This window comes from Crocuta crocuta, unplaced genomic scaffold (genome assembly GCF_008692635.1).
Source record: "Crocuta crocuta isolate KB4526 unplaced genomic scaffold, BGI_CrCroc_1.0 scaffold75, whole genome shotgun sequence".
Lineage (NCBI taxonomy): Eukaryota > Metazoa > Chordata > Mammalia > Carnivora > Hyaenidae > Crocuta > Crocuta crocuta.
The window spans coordinates 368,892-396,280 of NW_027530350.1; the positions used below are offsets into that span (position 1 = coordinate 368,892).

Sequence of the window (27,389 nt, forward strand, 5' to 3'; positions counted from 1 at the left end):
TTCGATGGTCCTTCAAAGATTTGAAGACAGTCTTCCATCCAACCTCATATCCTCTTGTATCTACACCCAGTCTCCAACCCTGAAACCTCCTCTACACATTCTCTTCCTCTGTGCTCCCCCCATACTTGGTGGTGTATTTTTTTTTTCATTGCAGGTCACTCTATTGCAATAAACTTTGTTCATCACTTGACAGTAATTTCAAAGGATTACTCATAGATCATTACCACTGGAGACAACGCCTGGCATGCATTTAGTTAACAAGTGCTTACTGGTGAACTTCAAGGACTCATTGCTTTAAGGATAAACCAAACTATATGTTATCATTAAGAATTCACCCACCTGTGGTGCCCGGGTGGCTCAGTTGATTTAAGTGTCCGACTTCCACTCAGGTCATGATCTCATGGGTTGTGGGTTCAAGCCCTGTGTCGATCTCTGTGCTGACAGCTCAGAGCCTGGAGCCTGCTTGAGATTCTGTGTGTTCTTCTCTCCCTCTCTCTCTGCCCCTCCCCCACTTCTGCTCTTCTGTCTCAAAAATAAACATAAAAAAAAAAAAGAATTCCCCCACCAGATAGATCTTACTAAAAAAATAAAAGAACTGAACTATTGTTACATGCAACAGTTTGGATGAAATCTCCAGGGAATTAGGCTAAATGGGGGGAAAAGTCATATACTGTATGATTCCATTAATATAAAATGAAATGACAAAATTATAGAAGTGGAGATAGAATGGAGGCAGGAGGGAAGTAGGTGTAGCTATAAAGGGCAGCTTGGGAGATCCTTGTATGGCCTTTGGGTGAGAAAACTCTCCAGCATCTGGACTCTGTCAGTGTCAACAACCTGCTTGTGATATTGTACCCGAGGTGTGCCGGATGTTATCACAGGGAGGAAATGGGTGAAAGGTACACATGATCTCCCTCTGTATCGTTTTGTACAACTGTATGTGAATCTACAATGATCTCCAAATAAAAAGTTTAATTAAAAAAATAAGATTCCCCCCCAGAAAGAAAGTAGGCTTCACACATTCTTCAAATGCATTCTTTTTATTTTGAGAAGGACGATCTCAAGGCAGTGCCCTTTGGGAAAGGCATCTCTCATCATCATATACATCGAGATCAACCATTACTCTCAGCAAAGTACAAAAATACACACATCAGTGACTTCCGTACAATAAATACATAATCATGCATCCCACAATAAAAGGCACGGAAAACTGGTCACTTAGTAGTCATAAAAATTACTAGCTACATTAACAAAGCCACCCAAATTATCTGTATAAGTAACTGTAACAATATATTCCAAAGGTGAAAACACATAAAACATCTTTAAAATAGTATGCAATAAATATCTCAATTGTATATATTTAAAAAATTATGCCATTGTAAACAGCATGTAAACAAACAAAACACATTTTCTTACCATTATTAAAAGTAATTAGAGCCAAAGTTACAACCTCTGCTCTGTCAGGTATACTTCACTGGCAAGTGTGCTAAGCAGTTAAAGTTTCACTCTTTTCTGCAGCAAACAGAGCCCATTGTGTAATAAATAGACATGATCTGCATCTTTCAGATACAAGTAAAAGTTTCAAAACAGACTACCAAAATGTAGTAAATTCTTAAAACTATAAATAATATGGCAAAGGCTAGATTGAAACTATCTTTTGCAGCGTAAGGGACAGAAGGAGCTACACTGTTAGGTTTTCAACATGATGATAAACAGGAGGCAAAAGATTATGATTACCTTTATTGGAAGGTAAAATAAGTGTCCAGCTGAGCCTTGGCCTTTTGTGGACCTTTTACGATATCGAACAAAGAGGGAAGTTGTATCAAACTAAGAAGTTTCTTTTGCTAGAGAACAAAGAAATGGTTGATACTTTATACTGATGGGAAAGAATGACTTCAAACTATGCCTATCAAAATGTAAATATACATACAATTAAGGTTTTTTCCATACTTACTGACAATAAAGGTTTTTTTTTTCCTTCTCATAAAGGAAACTCTTGCTTGACCATCAATAAATATTCAGAGAAGTTAATTTTTTACAACTCAACTATTTCTGCTTTTTTCATCAATGTCAGTGCATTGTGGCATACAAATACTTGTAGTATATTTCCTATATGCTCAGATAAGTATGCAACCTGTTAAATATTATTACTTCCTACTCCCTATTAAAAATAACTGAGGTGGAAATATCAATCCATTAATTTCAAATGGAATCTTTGAAGTATACCAGAAAGCATTACTTTATAATTTTTCCTTCTGTTGTGGGTTTATAGCCATATATTTTGGCGTACGGCATTAATAAGGATATATGCCTTCCTAAAATGGACTCAAAATTGAATTCATGTTCTACAAATCTATTAGCCACGTGGACTACACCTAGCGCCTATGGTTGTGGAAATGGGGTTTCTCAGGATTGAGGAAAGATATACTTGACGGGTGATGGTGAAAAATTATTTGTGGCTGACCTGAAATTACAAAAACTGGACATAAAAATGGTATTAATTCTTTACAACACAGAGTTTTTTTTTGTTGTTTGTTTTGGTTTTTTTTTGGTGGAATGAGATTATTATAAAATAACCTCGGAAACATTTGGTTTAAAAATTGTCCCCCCAAACTGTAGAAAATAATTCTGAAGACAGCCTATTTCACTGTATTACCAGCATCGAATCAAGTGCCCCGAACAGAGCAGGTAGAAAAATGTCCCTCACGTGAGCAAAGGAAGAGGGCATTTAATTACATGCATTTTTGATTACTATTTAATGTTAGAAATTATTAACGATAAAGAACTTTTTGTGTCGATCTTTATCATGATTTGGGGACGTGGTTGAAGGGTTTTATGGAATCAGAAAAGAACAAAACAAACCCTTAGGTAATAGATTTTAGTCTTTATGTTCTAAAGGGGTGAGGGGCGACAGGCAAACAAGCCATCCTACATTTGCATCATGAAAAGTGAAATAATCCTTAGCTACAAGTGACCTGACATCACACCAATTCAGTCTGGATCTCTGGCTGGCTATTACTTTTGAGAAAATTTCACCTTCATTATTGGTTTTCATTCATTCTTTCTCAAATCTCATTATTTTGTCTAGGTGATCAACGCATGTGTTTATATAGATTGTATATATACAATCTGAATGTGTCCACAAAAGTGCAAGGTGGTCTTTGGGGCATATTCATGAACTACAAACAAGAATTTGACAGCGATTTGAAAATTTTGTAAGCCTCGTTTTTAGAAACAAGAATTCAGATTTGGTAAATATTTCTGAGGAAAAACTAACAAATGATTATCCTTTTCAAAACAATCTCTCTTCCTTGAGGTTTATCTCCTGTTGGCACTCATGCCCAGTGCATACATGCTCACCTGCTCGTGAACACCCCGCCCCCCCCATGTGGCTCAGGGAACTCTAAGCTCATATTTGTGAAAGGATAAAATTAAAGAGAAGTCTGGGTTCCATAGGACCTTCATTCTTTCAAAAACATTTATTGAAGTCTTATTATATGGTAGCTCCACATTGAGACTACAAAGATAGAGAAATTTGGTAGGGTGGGGAAGACAAGCACACACACACGCACACACGCACGCACACACGTGTAAAATTATTGAAATGTGATGTTATTTTTACAGAGAAGGTTTCAAGATGCTACGGAACATGAATGAAATACTTAACCTTGGCTGGGGAAGTTGCGTAGAGCTTCACGGAAAGTTAAATCTGAACTGAGTTTTGAATGAGTTGATCTATGGCCAAGTGATTATGCTAAGACAATGAATTACAAAAAAGGAATCGGTGGCTGAGGATGCTAAAACAGGTGGGAAGAGGCAAAGCCATAGAGACCCTTATCTATCACAACCTAATGTTGCTAAGCTCTAAAAAATGGAGAACCTATGTAAGAAATTTACCAAAGGAATGACAGAGCAAATGTGTATTTCAGAAAGACCACTCCATCAACCATGTGGAAGACGAACTAGAGGTAAGAAAGAAGGTATGTAGGAAAATCGGTTGCTCAAAACCTATGGCAAAGCACAGGAGAGAAAAATCCTGAAGGTCTGTATTGGTAGAGGGCTGAACCACGGCGATGGAATTATGGCTTTACCGCATGTAATTAGAAATAGAACAGAAAATACCAATTCAACTTTTAGATGGACAAAAAGTGAAATACGCAACTGCATAAATACTGAGAAAACTTTGATATATGTAACGCTTTTGCTCACACATTCCAAAACCGGGATTGGGGTTAAGCACTTATTTTGTTCCATGTTTCAGTTCAGGGGTTTCTTGGCAGAAGCAGGCAGTCATATCATGTTGCTGTGAAAACTATGTCATCTCTCAAAAGCTTTTTGAAAGCTTTTCAAGTAAAAAAAAAAAAAAGGAGAGGAAACAAAAGAACTGTCCAAGTTTGCAATTCATTTATCATTATGTATATTAAAAAAATTGCTGCACAACAGACTTGTAAACAGGGTAGGTTCTAACGAAATTTTATAATTAATGTTAATTATACTAGGGTCATCTGTATATCAGTCATTGTGAGATGCAAATACCCAGAACAATACTTTCTTCCTGTCCCTCTACCAAATCATTATGAAATCCTTGTTCAGAGACACGTCGTCATGAAAACTAGGCTGTGTCATTAAGACCGATCAAAATCCTCTGCAAACGAGTTCTGCTTTGGTCTTTTCTCTGTATCGTGCAGCTCACAACCTCTTATAATTTCAACATCTTTAGGGGAAGGGGATGCCAGGAGTTCCAAGTTATCCCATTATGCTGTAATAAATATCAGATTTGAGGACAAGATTTTTAAGTTATCAGTTAGTGGCTGGGTTCAAATGTTAGGTAAAATAGAAGTCAATATTCATTAACCCTCATCTGTATTTAAGGATTTTAATGAGGTTATTCTAATTCTTTCCCCTTAATTGTACTCAGATTTCCAGTATGGTAATAATTAAAGCATTCTCTAGCTTAGTTTCTTTACAGGAAGTTTTGCAGGTATTTTCATGAGGGGTTATCATTCCGCAGCCAGGAAATGTAGCTAATGCTTCAGATCAAACAGCAAGGAAACCAATCAGAATTCAGTTAATACAGAGAGTAAGTGCTGTCACAGTTCATTTTTGTAACCACCGATTTAAAGTGACATTTTCCTCTTTGGGGTGTTAATCTAAGAAATGACATGAAAGTCTTAATTTAAAAAAATCTATCAAACTGGGGCGAGTGTAGAAATAACAAAATTAATCTGAATTTCTGAACATCTTGGAAAAGAGAGTTTAGCCTGCCTTAAAGTGAATACTATGAATCTGTAGTAAACAGATGAAAATACCCATCCTCTACTCTGCTATAGAGAGTATTAATGTAATTTCACTCTCATTTCAAACTCAACATCAAGGATACTAATTTGGATCTTTAATCTTCATGCTATAGTTTTAGAAGTCTTTCTTTGTATATAAAATGACAGGGGGAAAGAATTGGTAAATTTAAGGGGCGAGGGGTTCAGTCAGTTGACATGTCTGACTTCAGCTCAGGACATGATCTTGTTTGCAGCTTGAGAGTTTGAGCCCTGCATGGGGCTCTCTGCTGTCAGAGTGGAGCCTGTTTCGGATCTCTGCCCCTCCCCTACCCACTCTTTCTGTCCTCTCAAAATAAATAGACTTAAAAAAAAAGGGTTGGTAAATTTAAGTATGATTCACACTTACATAACTTCTTCTGTAAGAGAAGAATTGCCAAGTATTTAGAACATAATTTTGAGTGCCATTTCTAATTGGGAAAACTGAAACACTAAAACATACATAGGTTGTAGAAAAGACACAGCCAGTGCCAGTATCAGTTACAGAACCAAATAAATCTAAGCCACATATCCAACTCCAGAATCATATAATTCAGCTGTCTATACTATTGTAAGTTTTAACAATCTTTTGTTGTTTCAAATAAAAGGAAAATCTATCACTGCTAACAAATCTCAAGGCTTAGCAAGTTCATGAAAATCTCCTCACCCTGTGTGGTACGGTCTGATCCACATTTACAAATATTCTATAGGAACTAGCTAAGTCCTTCTGATTCATTCTCCCTCGATCAATCACAAAGTTGACAAAGTACAGACATTTGCTTTGTAATAAACAAATGAGGAGGTTATCCAAACTACCTGCTTAGGTGACTTCTAAATTGCAACAGTAGAATGAGCTCCCTGAATTCATTGGCTACTTTGGTGACACACAGACACTGTCTCAGACATCATCAGTGTAACTTCTTTGTTTTTTGTAGTACTGTTCCTACTAGACATGAAACACGTGTTCTGTGCTTCTACCATGTAAGGTGAAAGATATCTACGTTCAAACTATTCATTTCCAAATCTTTGCCAAATTACCAGCTCAAGCTCCATTTTCTTTATAATGTTTCCATATTTCCATATAATGTTTCTCATATATTTTTCCTGCCTTTAATTATTGCTTATACAACAGTAAAATTAATATGAAATTATGTATCTTTACAATTATAATAACTTCATAATCTCCTACTATCGTTCTTAAATAGTTCATAATTCACCTATTGCTCACACTGTAAAACAAAAAAATGGTTGAACTTAGCGCTTGTTAAATTGGTTTCTTTGGTATACAACATTGCCTCACCTTAAGTCAGAACATGTGATTTTATTCTGGTTGGTAGGCTATGCCCTTATGTTTTAAGTTTTTAGTTTTTTAAAGGGTTGAACAAAGAATACTTTTTTTAAACAAAAATAACTCAAAACTCAATTCAAGCCCCACTGGATTAATTGACAGAAACAAAGCATTAACCATCACGGTTACTATGTGTACAGTAGACAAGAGTCAAATGCAAACATGCATTTAAAAATATTCACCCTGGAGGGGCGCCTGGGTGGCTTAGTCGGTTAGGCGTCCGACTTTCGCTTAGGTCATGATCTCGCGGTTCGTCGGTTCGAGCCCCGCATCAGGCTCTGTGCTGACTGCCAGCTCAGAGCCTGGAGCCTGCTTCAGATTCTGTATCCCCCTCTCTCTCTGACCCTCCCCTGCTCACGCTGTCTCTCTCTCTCTCTCCTAGAAATAAATAAAAAAATATTAAAAAAAAAAATTCACCCTGGAATGTGAAGCTGGCCCCTTGAAGTATGTGATACTTTTGGGGTTCAAGAAGCTCAGTGTTCAGTCGAGTGTTATAGTGGCATACAATCATGGAGATCTCTTTTAAAAGAAAAATGGAAAGTTTATCACAGGAAAGAAGTTCTCACTTGAAGATAAAATACATATTGGCAAAATATAGCACAGTGAATCCCTTGGTTACATTAAATTCTTAATATTGGTGATTTTATTTTGGCTTTATGCCTTTTTCCATATTTATTTTAAATATGCAAATTAGTTTTTTAACAAAGTCCCTGTTACTATTCAGTTACCTATGACGGTAAAAAAAAATCATTTTTTTAAGAAGAAAAAAAATTGGGCATCTGTTTGACAGAAATGAGTACTTCAAGTACGTAAGTATCATTAACAGAGCTACTATACCCTAAGCAACAGCAGTAACAAAGAAAAGAGCTAGAGTATGCATTTTGTATAAAGATTAAATTTCACAACATAATAAATAAATGCACTGATTTATACAACTTGAGAAAACCTTCTACTGATGATCACAAGTAATACTGTCTTATTACTGTCTTTGTTGATAGGAGCACTGCCTCACACAGAGATTCAAAGGTAAAATTCTCACCTCCAAAGCCACAAAATATACAAAGCTGGTTTGTTATTAAATATTTTGTCTGCCAAAACTCCTGCAAACTAAAATACATCTTGGCAGTTTGAATAACCAGCATGATAATTATTTTGGTATCAAAAGATAAGAAAAATTTTAATATGAAAATTAACAAAACCAGTAAAAGGAGAAACCTGTTGTATAAATAGACATTTTAACATAAAAGTGAGACTTTTATCTCACTTAAGAGGAAGAAACAAATTCAATACAACTTACGTAAAGATCTGAAATTAATTATCATATCTTCCCAGCTCTAGATAAATATATTACTCCAATTTATTAATCATCTTCAATATACAATATATAACTCACAAAACTGGGAATGTTACAATACCAAAACCTTTCACAGCACTAATTACCAGTTACCAGAACTGTAAGAAATCTTTAGCTACATATCAGCTTAATACTTAGAATATACAACTAGATATGGTTAACCTGTGGTAAACAATAGTGCAAACAGTAAGGACCACAAAATATATTTTTTTCTTTTTAGCTTGTTTATCTAACTGCATTATCCTACTTCAACAGCATCATCAATGGAATATGAAACTTATCTTAATGCATTTTAAAAGTATCCCTATATTCTTTTAGGTACGGTTAATTTACTCTTGAAATGCAGTTCCTATGAAATACCCAGGCTATTTATAAATTCGCATACAATGAATAACTTGTAGCTAAAATGAAATATTTTAGGTGGAGTTTTTAATAGCTTTTAAGTAGTGGCTTGCTTTCTATTTTTCCAACTTAAACTTGGATGTGCATAAAAAAATTGAGAGAAGATATAAATATATGTAAATAGAATATCTTAGTTACATAAGGTGAATCAATCTGTCCATCTACAGTAGTAATATGGGTTTTTATCTTAAACATTGTCACTGGGTTTAATGAAGTCTCAGTTACTGTTAAACTTATTTTACTGAAAGTAACAGAAAGTATACAAATAGGTACAGTCCAGCTGTCTTTTATCTCTCTGTTCTTTGTAATGATAAACATTTATAGTTTTTTTTCTTCTAACAGAAATGTCTCTAAACAAAATTTGGAGACAATAATAAAGAGGAACAATGATAAAGGTAAAGCACGCTTTGGGTAATATAAAAACCAATAATCTCTGCCATTTTAAAGTTTTGGGTGTTTCTTAAGGAAGGCATCCTATTGCAAAGGCATCATGTTACCCATTTGACACAGAGATTGCTATACAAAGGTCACCTGGGAGATGCCATAGCAGGAGACAAGTCCCAGGCCCCATGGCCCTCAGGGAGGGGAAGCCAGAGGGGGGAGGTGTGGCTACCTAGTGCCACGGGAACTGCCCAAGGAGGTGATTCCACTGACCAATAGTTAGTATTCGAGGAATCTTCACTCTTCATTTTTCACTCTTTTCAACTGATTTTTAAAAACGTGGCTGTTTTAAAACTGCCACTTGTATTCTTATCAAACTCTGAACCCACGGATTTACCCAGCTTGCATCTGAAAAACGCAGGCTGAGTGGGGAAAGGGCAGGAGAGATCCTAAATGTCAAGGTTGAGAGACATAACATTTATGGGCCCTTAGTGAAAAACCATATCCTTGCAGGATTCGCATCTGTAGAAAATGAGAGTCCGTTGTGTTGGCAGCCCAGTCAGAGGTAATAGATAATGTGCTTTAGAAATGATGCATCTAGAAGTTTGCACTGTAATTTTCTAAGTCATAGCTTTGCATGAATATTTTCTTTCTTGATTCCTGTTAAAAATAACTTCTATCAAGACTCAAGTGGTGCCCTCGTTATTCATTAAAAGTAGCTAAAGAATCTATAGCCAGTAATGTTTTGGTAAATGATATCGATATGTACCAATTATTAAGTGAAGCATTATTGATAATAAATCATTGGGAAAGATCTTATTACAGAATTAATTAGTTTGTATTTTGAAGATCAAAAGTATGAAATACCTCAGGTACTATTTTAAGGAATTATTAACTATCTGAAAATCAAGATAAATTAGCATTAATAAAAAAAATAGTCCAACAAAATGCGCCTTCTCTGAGGGTTTTAATGCCACATTCAGTTTACTTGGAATCATTTTGGTTCTTTTCTTTTTTCCCTCCACGCCTAGTGGTTCATTTAATGTGCCTGTGCTGTTTGTATCCTCAAGCATGAAGTATGTCAACAGGATAATCTGCTGATAAGAGAAAGTGAAATGTACAAGCTGTAGGAGACTGACCCGGTCTTTACTTATCTCAGTGCATATTCTTCTGAAATGTTCCCTGTGACTTAAATTGTGAACAAATGAGAATGCGATATTAGCAAGAAACTGAGCAAATGCAGACTGTTGGTGACGTTAGCGTGAGGTGGGGAGCTGGAGAGAGGCCAGCTGCATGGGTCCGCCCATCCCCTGTTCTACCTTAGCTACCAAAATATAACCCTTAGGGAGGCAGGGTTTACCTAGAACCAGAATTAGGAATAAGCATTGAGAAGCAAACTTAGTGAAGGTGATGAATGAGTTAAAGCTCATTTCTGAGATTTCTAGAAAGTATCGGGTTGGGAAGTGAGCTATTTGAGGGCTTTTTGAAGAATTCAGATCTGTAACACCTGGGAGGGATAAAAGGTGGCTAGGCCAGTGCTAACCACCACCAAATCTTGTTTACAAGGAAGACTGGAATTTAGTAGGCCTGGAGTGGACCTCAAATTCTGCATTTCTATAAGCTCCTAGGTGGTATGGATGCTGCTGGCCCAAGGACCACATTTAAGTAGCAATGATCTAGACCAGTGCTGCCCAGTAGAATTTTTGCAATGATGGAAACGTTCAACACCTGTACTGTCTATTACAGTTACTGTGCACTTGAAATGTGGCTGGTGCAAGGGTGAAATTAACTTTCTCATTAAATTAACATAAATTTAAATAGCCACATGTGGCTAGTGCCTACAGTAGTGGACAGCAAGGGCCTCGACATTCACAGGTCATCTCTTCTCAGCCAGAGCAATCTATATCACGGTCCCCAAATTATCTAACCCATCAATTCATTTAGATTAGCAAGTTTGCTTTTATAAAATGTAAACTATAAAATTAGTTTTCTTCCTAGCACTTTGTTCAGAGGATCCACAACAGTCACTCAAGTGGGGAGCGGTAAAAGCAGTCATTCTGTAGTGGGAGAGTTGATGAAGAAAGGGTAAACACACAGCTTGTGTGAACTTGAGCAGCTGTCACTGCCTGAGGCATGTGGGGAATGGGAGGCCAGGAGCTGGGAAGAAAACTCAGAAAGGGAGATGGAATAACACTGAGTGGAAGAACTGAGTCCTTTGAGATTTTACTTAGGCCTGACCCTGTCCCTTTCCTCCTTGAAAAGCAAGTTTTGGAACGCCTGGCTGGCTCAGTCACTACAGCATGTGACTCTTGGTCTCGGGGTTGTGAGTCAAGCCCCACGTTGCGTAGAGAGATTACTTAAAAATAAAATCTTAAAAAAAAAAAGCAATTTCTTCCTCAGGGAAATAAGACTGGAAGGAAATGGATGTTGGCTGTGATTCCCCTTCACCTCTCCCAAATTACCCAGGTGTGGGAGAGCGTAGCCGGGAGGAACAGTGCAGTCACAGCTGGCATTCAAGGGCGGGCTTAAGCTTCTCACCTCTGCTTCTGAATGGATCAGGGTACAGAGGCCACACCTGCCCTCCCCTGAACTGTGATCGCCTCCCAGAGAGAAGCTCTTTCTACTTTCTACTTGCAGCTCCATCTACTATAAGAAGCTGGCTCCTCTTTGACGCTGACAGGGGCCTACGAAGGCTCTGAGGACACCTTCTTGGCAAACAGGTGTGGGTAAAGTCATATGGCTCCTACACCGCCATGCAGGTGTAGGACAAAACATACAGGAAAGTCTGCTCTTATTTAATGACAAAAAAAAAAAGACACAGAAATAATCATTTTAAAGGGTTTCCCTCATCCAAAAGCCATCTGCAGGACAACTCTAGTTAAGAGTCTATTAACTGAGATTTTACAGCATAGATAAAGAGTTATATTACCTAAGAGTAAAAAGAGCAGCATCAGCCAAAACAATGTAACCATTTACATCTTACTGAACATGTAATAGCTTAAATCTTTTCTATCAGCAAAAGGGTATTTTGGGTGAGTGGAAATCAATAAAGATTTTTATATTAATTCATTCTTAAGTTCCATGCTTCCTTGCGCCTACATTTCCTTTTTTGGTAGAGCTGGGCAGGCATCTGTGACCTTGGCAGAGTTCTGAGACTCTGGCATCTCTATTTTAATTTCACAGGGAAATGCCTGGAAGGGCAGGACAACTTGCAGGGGAGGGGGATGGGGGTTATAAAGGGACTGGAAAAGAAGCCCTTTGATTTCACAGGTGAGGGAAATATTACACTTACTAAGTGAGTGGCTTTTTACTCTTTCATGCTATCTGATATAACTTCCTTTGAAAATTTTCTACCTATTCACAACTTAGACAGGTAAAATATATAGCCACATGTATTTGGACAGGAACCCATCAGGCTCATTTATTTTTAAGATGTCTTAATTTTGTGATTTTAGCAGTAGTTAAATATGCAATTTATAAATAAGAATAAAGAGTCAAATATTTAAACTTCTTTGTTATAATTAAATTATGTCTGACAATAGTTCATTTTAAACACTTTCCTGCTAACATTTCTTGTTAAGTATTTGGCAAATAATTATCTAGAAAATATCAATGAGAGTATATTTCAAGGTTATGTGTAAGTATGAATATACATATAAATGTATATATGTGTATAGACACATATACGTGTATATGTATATGTGTGTGTTTGTATCCGCTGAGGGCCTGCTTAGAAGGCTACTTCATGAAAATTGTCATCACTGGGTCAATATCCTATTTACTTCTCTTATACAGGAGATTTTTAAATATTACAATTAATTTTTGGTACATAATGTCTAAAGAAAGATGGTTTGAGGATATTTTTGTGGCTTTTAACACATATGCCTTTGGCTTTCAAACATTTGATAATTGTATGTTGACTCCGAATGAGCTACACTGAAGTATAGTGGTTGAGAAAAAGGAAAATAATATCTACCTCATATAAGAATTAAGTGAGATAACAGTAATAATGGTATAAGAATGAAGTGAGATAAAAGCCCTTAAGAAGAAATGTAAATCTCTTGTTGGGAAGTTGTGTTGGTAGTCACTCTAGCTAGTGGGTGAGTCTGGGTGACCAATCAGTATACAAATCCCAGCTGGGACCTTTGGAAAACTCCTGGATGTCCACAGCCCACTATAGTATAAATGCAAACAGAGTATTAAGTAAATACTAAATTAAAACCAAAAATAAGAACAAAATGTGGGGATTTTGGTTTGGGAAGCTATAAGAAGTTTTGTTCGGCAACAGAACATGTACTTTTATGAAAATTTCCAGAAAATGTTCCTAATGTGCATACCTAGTGTTGATAGTAGAGTGACATAAAACTGGCTTGCATAAAATGTGTATCATTTGTCGATTACGGCACAGACACATGTTCACAAAGTCTCAGATACAGAATATTTATCCAAAGTCCCACATCAAAGAAAAGTGCCATTAACCAACAAAAAGGTACTTAGATAGTAATAAATTAAATTACATTCAAACTGACACTGAAGCCAAGTTTTACGATATTACATGTGACATGCAAGAAAAAGAAAGACGATTCAGGCAGAAATGTCGTGCATTAAGGTTTGCATTCATTCATAGTATTTGAGGGGTTTTAACCACATTCTATGGCCACCGAATGCTAGGAATCTGAGGTGACACCCATCTAACATTCAAAACACAGCTTAATTTGTATCTTCATCTCCTAACCAACGATTTTAAGGAAGAAGCTGATGCTTCTAATAGTGAAACCCAAGAAGTTTTAGCCACATATTGTTATGCAGTCACATAGTAAGAACATTCTACCCGACCAGGTTTAAGGAAAGTAAACATTTCTACCTTTTAGACAATGCAATTGTCTCAGATTCCTCCCACCTTCTTACTTATATGAGCATATGTGAACATGTCAAGTTTGCACAATAAGAAAATGGCTTTGTGGAATGTATTTTTTGGCACAAAAATATTTTCTAAAACCTCAAACCAAAATTTTCACCCACAGCAAAATATGAAGCCATAGAGGTGCCCCGTGGTGCTTACTTTTCTAGGCAGAAAACTACAGAAACAGACAATTGCTTCCAAGAGTTTTGTATTAAGTAGCAGTTACTTCCCTTCCAAGGAATAGCACCAATGTGATTACACCTCAGACTGAGGAGTGCTCCTTCCAAGCTCTTTAATTCCCTGGAGAATTCGCTTCATATGACCCACTTTCGTTATCCCCAGGTCCTAAAAAAAAAGAAAGAAAAAGAAAAAAGGGAGAAAGAGAAAAAGAAAAAAGACAGAGGAGGAAAAGAGAGAAGTTTATTGACCACAGAAGACAGAGGTTTAAATACTGCATCAGCAAATAGTAGAATTAGCATCCAGTTCATTTATTTTAGTTTATATTCAATGGTTTAGGAAGCAAAAACTCTAAAAATCAATTAATAAAGCAAAAATTGCCAACCAGTAAAAGAAAAAAAATCACATCCTACACAAACTCTTAAATACAACACTATCATAAATTATATTCAATACGGTTCTTCAAGAGTTAACATTAGTTTCCCCTTCTCCTTTTCTTTTTAAAACACAGGTCCTTTGGGGAACTCAGAGAAAAGTGGCGTGTGACATCAGGGCACCCACAATCAGTCTTACGGAAACCATACATGTCCTTCCTAAAGTAGTAGGCTTAAACGTAAAGCCTTAATCCTAAAGAAAGATATCAGTGGCCACCACCTAAATTTGGAATTTAAGTGCATTTATAATTACACTTAGAGTCTTTGATTTGAGTGGACAATTTAAATATTCTTTCTACTTTGTAATGCAGACGTATAAAAAATTACATCAACGTAGCTATCTGTGGGTTGATGCTTTTCCTCAAAACACTTGTGGGTTCTTTTCCTCAGAACTCTCCTTGTTTCTTACAGAACTGTCTTCCTATAAAGAGTCAAGAATTCAATATTTAGCTTTCAGAAGTGGAGGATGGTTCCAGGGTGTGCAGCACACAGCAGGCACCTGGCAAAGAAATACTTGTTGCGAGAATGAAGGAGGTGTACACAGACAGCCATGATGTTCACTGCCTGAAAAACTAAAAGAAAGGGTGAAAGCCTCCAAACCCTGTACTTTCTTTTTTGCTTAATCAGCTTTTATTTTTTTTTTTTATTAAAAAATGTTTATTTATTTTGAGATAGAGAGAGAGAGAGCAGGGGAGGGGCAGAGAGAGAGAGGGAGAGAGAAAGAATCTCAAGCAGGTTCCACACGGTCAGCATAGAGCCTGGTGTGGGGCTCGAACTCATGAAACTTGAGATCATGACCTGAGCCGAAATCAAGAGTCGGAGGCTTAACCGACTGAGCCACCCAGCACCCACCCCTGTAATTAATTTAAATGTAATGGACATGATCAATTTGCTAATGGGTGAAGTCAAACAAATTCTGTATAAAACAGAGGGTCTGGTATATTCGAAAATTAGCAAAAAGATGGCTTCCAAAGTAGTCTAGAAAACAGGATTATAATGTACCACAAAATCATGTGTCTGAGAAGATAAAGATTCCAAATACCCTTTCTATTTTATAGGCTAAGAGCATTATTTATTTTTAAGCTTTAATTGAAATACATCAGAGCATTTTAAGTGTGTGCACACATGTGCTCTCTCTTCCAGATACTTTATGGGCTCTTTGAGTTTTATAGCAGCAATGCTATTGACACTTTGTTTTTAACTGACAATTTTGAATCTTTCTAGAAAATATTTTTTCTACAGTGAGCATTCTTTTCAAGCTTGAGATAATTTCTGGGTCATACTTCTACTATATGTTACTGAACCTGAAAAATATTTTCTCATGACACCAGGTCATTCATTTTTTTTTTAATGTTTATTTTTGAGAGACAGAGAAAGACAGAGTACGAGCAGGGGAAGGGAGGGGCGGAGACAGAGACACAGAATCTGAAGCAGGCTCCAGGCTCTGCACTGTTAGCACAGAGCCTGATGTGGGGCTTGAACTCACAAACTGTGAGATCATGACCTGAGCTGAATTCTGATCAGCTAACCGACCGAGCCACCCAGGTGCCCCAACACCAGGTCATTCATAACCAATCTTAAGGCAACTACATGTTTCCTTTTCTTTCTTTGGATGAATAGGCCTGATTTGGCAAAAACATACTTTGTAGATATTCAGTTACCTTCGTAGCCACACATATACATCTTTCCAAATTGAAAAAAAAAAAAATTAGAAACCAACCACACAAACAAAACCACTGCATCTTTACCATTTTCTTTGGTGTCTCTCACTTTTGCCTACTGTCTTCCTGGAGGGAAAATAATGCAATCAGTTTGTCTGCTGAAGCACCTTAGAAATATTCTTCCTTTCTCATCTTTACTAGGTCACAATGCTATCTCTAGTTGTCTTGCTAATAAGAAGGTAACTCTTGAGCCAAGATCTGAGCAGGAGTTAGGCAGGGTAGGGGTAGTGGGAGAAGCAGGTGTTTGGGAGTAGCAGGTATACCCCTAAAGGTGTGGAAGAGTTTAGTATTTTTAAGCAAATGGAATATGGCCAGGGAGGATGGAGTATAGTCCAGCAAGGGACCAGTGATTCCACAGCAGGTTAAATAAATAGGCAGAATCTTGCAGGTCTCACAATGATATGAATGTTTATTCTAATAGAAATGGGAAGCCCCCGGGCGCCTGGGTGGCTTAGTCGGTTAAGCGTCCGACTTTTGCCCAGGTCATGATCTCGCGGTTCGTGGGTTCGAGCCCTGCGTCAGGCTCTGTGCTGACTGCCAGCTCAGAGCCTGGAGCCTGTTTCGGAGTCTGTGATTCCCTCTCTCTCTGACCCTCCCCTGCTCACGCTGTCTCTCTCTCTCTCTCTCTCCTAGAAATAAATAAAACATTAAAAAAAATTAAAAAAAAAAAAAAAGAAATGGGAAGTCCCTGAAAGGTGATACATCTGATGTTAAGATATCACTCTGGTTGCAGTGTGGATAACGGACCAGCGAGAGCAAGGGTAGCAGCGGAAAGGCCAGTTAGAAACTACGGACCTTACACAGGTGAGCACGGCGGTACCATGAAGCGAGACTGAGGAAAGCAGAAAGAGAAATGGATAGAGACTGGAAACTTGACTTGGTGACGGCCTTAATGAGTTAGGGGAAAAGGAGAATGAGGAGGAAGGTGTTGAGTAGGACTGTGGGTTTCTCTGGCTTAAACACCTGGAGAGAGAGAGGGATGGTTAACTAAGCTGTAGAACATTGGAGAAGGGGCAGGGATGGGGCGGGACAGAGGAACCAGGTTTGGTTTTTGTCCTGTGAAGACTGACATCCCTGTGTGATAGGCAAGTTTCAAGTAGAGTGGGTGATATAATCCTAGAGGTCTCAAATGAGGTCAGGGCTGTAAATCCAAACCTGTGAGCCACTACCATATTCATGAACCGTATCTGAAGCAAGGGGAATGGTTAAGATTACCCAGGGAGTGGGTGATCCTTTACTAACATCTGTAGACTTTATTCTAAGGAGTCTGCTCCCTCTTATAGCTACACCCAGAGAGCAAAGGGACCTCATTTTCTACCTTCACGGCTTTGTCCTACAGCGGGCTCTTTCTGTAACATTATTCTCCTTTCCTTATTCCCTCATACCCTGTTTTAGAACCAAAAGATTTAAAAAGGACTGTGTCAATACAGATTTCCAAAAGACAAGTTTTAAGGGAAAGAATATAGTTTGTATTAAAAATAAAAACAAAGTAGGGCCTCCTGGGTGGCCTAGTTGGTTAAGCGTCTGACTTCAGCTCAGGTCATGATCTCATGGTTTGTGAGTTCAAGCCCTGCAACAGGTTCTGTGCTGACAGCTCAGAGCCTGGAGCCTGCTTCAGATTCTGTGTCTCTCTCTCTCTCCCTGCCCATGCCCCACTCATGCTCTGTCTCTGTCTCTCAAAAATGAATAAACATTTAAAAAAATACAATTAAGACATAAATAATAAAAACAAAGTAGAACAAAAAGTCCCCTGAAAAGCTAAAGAGAAAGTTTACTAAAAGGATTCTTAACCATTTGCTTTTTACTCATACTCTTTTTTCCGTCCAAGGCCTATCACTCTAACTTTGACTTTGCAGGTCTATGAGTTTGTTTTTTCATTTTGCAAATATTTGCTTTACTCATTGTGTATGTGTGTGTCTATTTGTATGTTTATAGGTGCATATACATACATATAACATATACAGATATATTTATATATACATACACATACACTCTTTTCCTTGAATATATGCTTATTCATTGCAAATGAAATGCAAAGAGAGACTAGCATAATATATCAATCAGTAGCTAGTCAACAAATATTGCTGCCTGCCAAGGATATAAGAAACTATCCTTGGATACAATGATGCCTTAAACTTAATTTTGTGTGCGCTCATTCCAAATTTTGAAGCCAACCTTTACTCTATGAACTTTAGCAGCATTTGCTATTTTCCAGATTTGGGACTCTCAACTGCAGTAATTAATTAATCTATTTCTTTACTATTATTCTGGTTAAAAACATTTACATATAAATGGTGTCTGCTTTTAATGTGCTGAAACTGTATGACTCTGTTTTATAAAATCCTATAGATTACCCATACATTGTTCAAAGATCTCTGCTAACATATTTATAAAGGTACAATAGTTTACAGATTTGTTAGAAATTTACTGTACCATAATTCCATGTGAATCAGAACCTGGCCTACAAGAAAAGGATCACTCCATAATATATCAAAGGCTCTGTCACTTTCTTATTACTCAATCTTGGAATTTTAAAATGGCAGCATTTGGTAAGAAAATAGAACGTGACAAAATTCTACTCGTAACCTTGAGAGAGAATACTCTGCTTTGGCCATTGGCAGTCTCCACCCCCAAAATACAGGAAAATTGCTGCATACCACTAATTAATGATTTTCCTTCTCTGTCATAAATAGCAAAGAGGCTCTAAGCTGCATTCCACCAAGAGCGAAGCACAGTTTTTACTTGATTTACTAAAGAAAATAATATATTTATTTTTGAGAATAATACAATTTTAACAGTGAGTCATGGAAAGGGTATTTGAATTTATTGGTCTAGTTGTTCACTAACTTCTGAAAGGGCAGTCAGAAACACAACGAAATCACAGGACTCTAGGTCGCCACTGCTGTTAAGGCTCTTATTTAGCTGCAAATATTAGGAAGACTTTGTTACTGGTACTTTGAATTAAGTGGTAGTTGTTAATCTTTGATTAGATTTTAAGTGGTCTTCAGCAACAATTACCACCTTTCACGCTAACGCAATAAAATGAGCCGATGGAAACATGAACCGTTTGGAAATATTAGCACAGGAACAGCCATATGGATGGATGCAGAGAAAAATTACTAGCTTCATGCTAAGCTTTAGCTACAATAATCAGGGAATGATTCTTGATAGGAACATATTGCTGACATTCTTGATTAAAAAGCATACAAGGAACTCCAACCACAGGACAATGCATATTAGATTACTGCACGTTTGCATAACAGAAGCCAAGCTGGAAGCACATAACAAAAGAGATGCAGGATAAAGGGTTCTGTTTTGCCAGGAAATTTTCAAAAGCAGAAGAGAAGCACAAAGGAAATACCTTAAGATCTCGCCTTTCCAGATGCAAAAGTTCAGCCCCTCTGATGTCATGACGGATGAAGATTTCTTTGTACTCTCCCAAACTGAGCAGATCCAGCCAAGCAGCAACTTCCTCTGTGCCCCATTTTTGAACTACCAAAGTTAAGAGCAAAACCCCCTTAATTTCTACATGCTCAATGCAGTACAAAGCAAAGGTTGGCCAAAGAAGATGCAAAACAGAAGACAGCGGGCAGTGCTAGCAAAGGGAAAGGTTAAAGGTGTTGTTTCAACAAAACTCCAATTTTGTTTTTCCCCATGCAGGTTACAGACCATCAATCAACACAAAGGTCTGACTAGGCAAAGACATCACTGCTGGGCACCCAAACTACACAATAGGAATAAAAAATGTATTTCTCATGATTAGGTTCAACAGTACAAGATCAAAATAAGCTCTGATGATGTCCTAAAGACGATAGATGATATTAGTTATCATTTAATGAGCTACAAATGCTAATTAAAATATAAAATCTGACACGGTGTACTGAGTTTTACACAGACATCTGTTTTGGGTCTTGCTGTCTTCAAGTATCGTCTTTATTGATTCTATTACTATTTGGAATTGTAATTATTGATAATTATAGCACCAAATGCGTTAGATCATTTTAATGTCCTCTAAAAGCTGTCAATACTGCTAAGATCAGTCGGATTGTTATTTTTCAATATAGATAATTGTGGTTTTATATTTCTTATTCAACATTGCTTAGCTGAATTAAAATTTATTTATTTGCCCGATGTGGTTTTAAAATGCCCTTCAATAGCTGCTCTACGGCTGTCAAAAGTAAGGTCATGTGTCACTTCTTAAAAGGTGTTAGCTAAACTCAAAAGGATTGTAAAATGACTTGATTATGAAAGGCACCTACTGTCACATATGCAGAATGTGAAAGGGTTTTAGCACTAGCACAGCATTAACAGTAATTTCTAGGGGAAGGTGTAAAGGGAACAAGACAAACATCAAAGACAGAGTTTAATCTTGAGAATGCAAGTGTCACGGTAGATTGTCTTTACTGAGGGGATGAAGTGGTGGAGTAAGTCTTTGAAACAGGAGAAAGAGAACACATAACTTTGGGTGGAAGATATATTTAGCAAGTTAAAGGAGTAAATGAAGGTTTCTGTATTTCATTTATCAAAATCTCGTTTTGAACTTTGAAGAAGAAAAACAAGCTATCCACTGATGCCTTGAACTGTTAAGCAGGACAAAGGACCATCTAAACAGATGCACTGATGTCCGCTGAACAGAGCGACCACCCCGTTTTCTTGTGTGCATCATAACTACAGCCTCTTACTGGTTTTTGGACTTCTCGTGGGTATGATATGACTTACTTTATTATGGTAAAATGAGCATAAAATAAAACTCTCCATTTTAGCCAGTTTATGGTATACAGTTCAGTGGCATTTAGCACATTTGTAATGTGCAATGGTCACCACTGATAGTTCTAGAACATTTTCTTTTTTTTTAAATTTATTTTTAATGTTTATTTTATTTTTGAGAGAGAGAGAGACAGCGTGTGAGCAGGGGAGGGCAGAGGGAGAGGGAAACACAGAATCTGAAGCAGCTCCAGGCTCTGAGCTGTCAGTACAGAGCCCAACATGGGGCTTAAGCTCACAAACTGTGAGATCATGACCTGATCCGAAGTTGGATGCTTAACCGACTGAGCCACCCAGGCGCCCCAGTAGCTCCAGAACATTTTCCTCACCTTGGTGACACTGCTTTAATAAGTTATTTTTTTCCATAATGTTATACTTTCCCTTCGAGTGCAGATCACCTACCAGGCTGTGGACTTGTCTTCTGTTTCTGAACCTTTTCCTTTTTAAATTTCGGAACTATACGAAATACTGTGCTTCTGCTGTTTCTCTTGGTGCAATCCATGGGGGGCTCCTGTCCGGGTCGAGCAAGAAGAGAATGTTCTCAGGACACGAAATGAAGAAAAACTCATTCTGATATTGCAGACAATGCAGGAATAAATGCAAAACACTGCTGAACTGATGACTTCTTAAAATAAAAGTGCACGATGTTACGTGTACTGAAGATGTACTGATTCCCAGAAGATAAAAGCCTTTTTCTCGCTTGCTCAGGAGCAGCACATTGAAAGTAGCATTCAAAATTCATTTTCCCTGGAATATCTCTTTTTCAAAAGATGGTTTCAAATTCTATTGTCAGAAAGCTTACACTTATAAACAAACCAAATTTTACATACCTCATCTTCGTTTGGGTGTAAGATATAATAAAGCCAAGGAATCTCTGTTAATTTCTGCAACTCCACCTCCACAGAATGTAAGGCATTAGATACTCGCTCTTCATGTGGGGATTCTAAGTGCTATTTACCAGCAGGTTAAAAAAACAAAAAAATTGATCAGTGATCAATCTCAAATGGAATAAACTCATTTTATTTTTACAGCAAACATCCTCAACACTTACTAGGCTAGGCTGGGTTATTGTTGTTGGTAATATAAAGGGAGTATAGGAAAAAAGAACACATTATTTTATATTGAGCTCATTTAAAAAAATCTGAATTGATTCATCCGTACTTCCCAAAGATAACATAAGTAGTTAGTGTGACTTTAATAATGTCACAGAAAAAAAAGTATCGCTTTTGGTGGGGGTTTTTTTTCTATGTAAATTCCTACCTCTCCCTCCCTTCCAAACCATGCATCCATCCACCCACTCTGCCTGCTTGCTGGTAAGTAATCACACTACTCTACTTATTTGTGGCAGAAATCCTTCAAATTTCCATAGGTCACTACATAACCAAATAACGCTATTTTAAAATTTGGTCAAAAACATGTCACATCATAAGAACAGGCTGGTACAGAAATCTCCTGGAGAAATAGAAGAATAAGTTTAAGGGGGGAAAACATGAATCTCAGAAAGATTTCTGGCAAAAAGCTGTTGTAAAATTAAGGGCAAAAGTTAAATGGTTTGAAATTTGGAAGGGGTTTAGGAAACTTTATAGAGAATTTAACTGGTCACCTATTATCCATTTATTTGAAGCAATTATTAAAAAGCATGTAGAAATTCAACAGTAAAGGTGAAATAAACACTGGTATGTGTGGATCAGGAAGGGAGGTGACTATGTTCTAGTCCTGGTCTTGTTACTACTATGCAACCACAGGAAGGTTGACTGATTTTAAGAGTCTTAGTTTCTTCCTTAACAAATAGTATAAAGAGTATTTCTAAAGTCCATTCCAGCTAATCAATACTTCTGTAAATTACTTCAGAATTGTAGAGTACCTACATATAGCCTTGCAGAATCTTACATAAAAGTTCAGAGAAAATGTTACTGTTATTTATTGTGGTCATTCTTTTATCCCCCCCTGTTATTCAACCTACCTACCATTTCTAGTAGTTAATAAACATTTGGAGATTCTCCAGCTTGTCATGTAAAATTTACCACTTTCCTCTGAGTCTAAGAATATATACCTTACAAAATTGATAAAGTGGTATTGCACATTTATTCTAGAGGCAAAATAAAGTGTAAACCTTAGTTGATCTTGAATATGAATGACTGTATTTTCACATCAGTATTCTCAAAGGTTATGGAAAAACTCACTGGGACACACTTTAACCCAAAGACCCACATTTGACAATGACAGAAGCAGACTGAAAGGATTTAAAAGTCTGTGTGGGTGGTCTTTCTATATTAACATCATATAATGGATAAATATTAATCAACTAACACTCACTGGGTCCTTTCAGACTAGAGAGCTAAAATACAGAATAAGTTATACTTCTAGTTCTTGTCAATCATAAGTTATCTTAAATATATTTCAAGTATGGCAAAAAATATATGTCCTTTACCTAAAAATTGGGACCAAAGTCACAGTTCATTGGATATCACTGGACAAATTTTTAAAAAGCAGTAAGATGACTCTGGTTAACAACAGAAGTGTTAAGAATTGGCAAAATGTTCCATTGATTTTAACATAAAAGAACCAATGTTTCTTCCTAAAAGTTTTTCTTCATGGCCAAAGAATGGGCAGCTACCTCTGACCCAAGGAACTTGCATTTCAGCTTCCTCTGGAGGGGAGTAAGAGCAATGGACGCCATTCAACCTTGACATTTCTCGGAGTAAAAGGTGGTCCAAGGAGGGTACTCTTCTAGACCCCAATCAAGCAGAAATTCCAACCATGGTCACTTAGCTAGCTAGCCTGTGATACACCTTCCATTTTCCCACTAGGCCAGACACTATGACTTTTGCTACCACTTTTATTTAGGTGTATATTTTCCAAAGAAGAGATAAAATTACAGTCAAGAGAAATGTTTTAAGACCATCACTGATCAGTTAATCAGAATTGTTACAAGGAAGTTAAAAATAGCTAACGCATTTAGGCTTTCTACATAGTTGGGACAGCACGTGTCAATAACCCACAAGTGAACACTAGGTGGCGAGAAGACCCAATATTCTAGAACATTTGAAAATGGTGAGAGAAGAAAGGCTGACAAGCCAGACTCTGGCAAACCAAACAGGACATCTGTGGAGCTGTAGCCCTTATGCTTGAGGTCCGTGGACTGTGGTTAGATTCAGACCTGCCCTAAACTTGATTTCCAGGACCACTCTAGGAGTAGGGAGAGTGCTTGAATTTAGTTCTTGGAGCATCCAGTCTAGAAAGTGTTGCCCTTTAAGCAAATCTAAAATCCATACCAATCATATTTCAAATGTTAATTCTGGGAACAAAACCTACCATTTCCTTACTTTTCTGCAAGAATGAGTTAATGAGTACCTGAGGCAGGCCTGCTATACTTCCTGAGGCTCAGATCTATCAAAGCTGACTGGGGAAGGTAGAACTGCATAAAAACATGATGGCATGTGTGAGGGGAAGAAACTTCTTCTGTTAGCCTGAATCTCAACTGCCCAGTTTAGCCATGTCCTTTCCTGAAGGCAAAAGCCAGGTAAAGAGAAAGCTGTAAGGATGAAGGCCAGAAGGCTGCTTCTGCCTTGGAATCTGATGAATGTGTGCTCATCACTGAAAGGGAGGCCCATACACTGATCATCATTCCTGTGCTATCAGTCGTTTCCTCCTTACCAAAGGAACCCTGCCGACTAGTAAAGATTCTGTCTCATTATACAGTGCCTTCACATTGACGGCGATTTCAGTGGCAGTGTCCCTCGTAAGACTCTAGAAAAAAACACAACACATCAAAGACAAGTAGTTCTGTATTAAATTGGGATTCAGTCATCAACAAATACTTCCAATTTTATTCTTCCAATAAATTCACATCACAGGTATTTTTAAAACCCTACCGAATTCAAATGTATTATCATTGAATAACTTCACACTCATGTTTGTTCAGATGATTACTTCTTCTGATCTTTCTAGCACTGAACCAGGCAAATGCTCTGACTGTACTGATACACTCAGGACCACATCCCCTACATACAAACATGTGCCTGCTCACAACCACATATACATACTCCCACAAAAAAGTTAAGTCAAAGAAGGCAATGACTTAAAGGGGTATTATCAGATCATAATCAGTTCAATCCACTGACTTTCACTCTCAGAAGTTCCAACCAGATTGTTTTTTAGACTTTCACCTTGAGGACTAGCACTTATCTGTGTATTGGTTTAGGTGACTTCCATCAAATAATTTAAAAGAATAAAATGATGCTATCAGTTTTCTCTACACTACAGTCTTGTACTGTGTATCACATTTCAATAGGGTTATATTCTATCCCTTCTATTATTAACGTCTAGATTAAAAAGTTAACAGAAGTTACAAAATTGTAGTCTCTACACTAAAAGATTTACCAACGTACCGGTTTAGTAGAACAAAATGAAGTGAGACTAGCTTCTGTACACGATTTCAACAATGAGTGAACATCTCTAATAAAAAGCACAGTATCTAGGTATGCCCTACATCGAGGTGTAGGGGAGAAGGTGAAAGAGAGGATAAGGAGGAATGGTAGTAGCTTGAAGGAGAATTAAGTGGAAGGAAGATGGAAAGGTAACAAATGATTGAAAATGAAATGGGGGTTAAAATAGAAGAGAATTTAAGAGTAAGAATGGAAAAATGGTAGGAAAAGAAAAATCAGGGAAAATGTGACCACAAATTTACCACAAGCTTCTGGCAGACACTCCTACAGACTGTAGAATGCTTTTCATAGGGCGTGGCACATCTTATAGCATTGAAATATATAAGTAGTACCAAACAATCTGTAGCATGAGATTTACCATTAGCTCCTCACCTCTGGGAACCGTGGGTTGGCTTTATTCAGTGCGTGGGAGCATGCGTTCACAGCGTGAGCCAGTTCTTGCTCCAAAAGACAATGGATCGTGGCTGCATCACAGATCCTGAAAGCAAAAATAAAGCAGATGAACAAAAAAAAAGCCCTTGAGCATTGCTGATTGTTCTGAAGTATAGGAGTGGTAGTCTAAGACAAGTAAAAAAAAAAAACAAAAGAAAAACAAAAACAACAAACCAAGGTCATTATGGGAATTTTTTTTAATGAGTGCTCAATTATGAATAACAAAGGATAGATTTAAAAAATCCAAACCCCATTGCAACGAAGAATACTAAACTGAAAATCTTTTTTTTTTTTTTAATATTTTTTAATTTATTTCTAGGAGAGAGAGAGACAGCGTGAGCAGGGGAGGGTCAGAGAGAGAGGGAGATACAGACTCTGAAACAGGCTCCAGGCTCTGAGCTGGCAGTTAGCACAGAGCCCGACGCGGGGCTCGAACCCATGAACCGCGAGATCATGACCTAAGCGAAAGTCGGACGCTTAACCGAGATCGTGACCTAAGCGAAAGTCGGACGCTTAACCGACTAAGCCACCGAGGCGCCCCTAAACTGAAAATCTTAATGGGAAAAGTTAGGCTTAGAATCACAGATAAGCCTGTAGAGGTGCTTTTTGGAAGAACAAAATATAGGAACACTTCATTTTGAAGTATCATTGTAAAGTGAGACAGGTCCCAATTACAGGGAGCAGAAACTCAAGTTTTAAATCACTGAAGCTTCAACCAGAAACAAATATAACAGATTAAGGGAGGAAGGTTACCATATTTATCATCTATTTCTTAAGTTCTTTACATACATTATCTAATTTAACATTCGTAATTTAAAAGGTAGCTGTGATGAATTTCCTCTACTTTATAGATGAAGAACTTGAGGCTTGGAGATTCAGAACGCATACAAAGCTAATTAAGTAACAGAGCCAGGATCTGAATCTATGTTCATTAGCTCCAAAGCCTGTTGTGCCACAGTCCTCGAGAATCTAAACCTTCAAGATTGTCCTAAACAGACAGGATCCTGGAGGGCAGTACCGCCGAAGAAGAGAAAGGAAGAAAAGTTCCACCAATTGCTAAAAAATGACATAAAGTTTGCAGATAAGCAAGAAAGCAAAACTATTCAAATCCTTTCTGTTTCTGACATCTTCAAGGAGAAGATGATCTTCCCACAAGAAAAGAGACTAGTCCTGGATAGCTGAATCAGAAGTAAAGGTAAAGATCATATAACTGATCTCCAAGCCACAAAAGAATTTGCGAATGTCATCTCAGTATTGCTACCAATAATCTTGAGAAATCGTGAAGAAGGGGTTATTCATCAGAAGAATAGAGGTGGGTAAAAATTATTCTAATTTTCAAAACAAGGAAAAGAGACAAATCAATTTCAGATGAATACTTCGACTACTAAATCTCCTCCTAGACATTTCTAATGTAGTTTAAAGTCTGTTAAGTGGAACATGGACCCTGTCATTCTCCCTCTCAAATCTACGTTTCCTCCTGAATCCTACAGTTCCTTGAAAGGCTCCGTAATCCATCCAGCCATTCAGTAGAAACCTTAGGGTTGCTGTGTCTCATAATTCAGGCCATTTGGCAATTTTAGATCTTAATCTACCTGCAGTTTGTCTTCAGTCCATCTTTATTACCTTAATCCACTGTTTCCTATCGGGACCATCTCAAGACTATTGTCCCTGCCCCTGCTTTGCTGTCTTGCAGACAATATTTCACATTGCTTC

The 27,389-nt window shown here is 37.5% G+C and overlaps 1 protein-coding gene across 3 annotated transcripts in view; it reads right to left on the reverse strand.

Moving 5' to 3' along the window:
• Nucleotides 1–1,021: 1,021 nt before the first annotated feature.
• The window catches only part of DGKH (diacylglycerol kinase eta), a 98,803-nt gene continuing 72,435 nt past the window's right edge, over nucleotides 1,022–27,389 (reverse strand). Inside the window, exons 24-29 of one of the 3 annotated variants that reach the window (XM_077765666.1) lie at nucleotides 25,617–25,722; nucleotides 24,454–24,546; nucleotides 21,627–21,746; nucleotides 21,199–21,307; nucleotides 19,394–19,524; nucleotides 1,022–14,045 (exon numbers count right to left, since the gene is read on the reverse strand). In XM_077765666.1, the coding sequence (XP_077621792.1) occupies nucleotides 13,956–14,045; nucleotides 19,394–19,524; nucleotides 21,199–21,307; nucleotides 21,627–21,746; nucleotides 24,454–24,546; nucleotides 25,617–25,722 (649 nt within the window). In that variant the 3' untranslated portion in view covers nucleotides 1,022–13,955. The remainder of the gene's footprint in view (nucleotides 14,046–19,393; nucleotides 19,525–21,198; nucleotides 21,308–21,626; nucleotides 21,747–24,453; nucleotides 24,547–25,616; nucleotides 25,723–27,389) is intronic. The other 2 variants (XM_077765667.1, XM_077765665.1) reach the window with 2 other exon arrangements.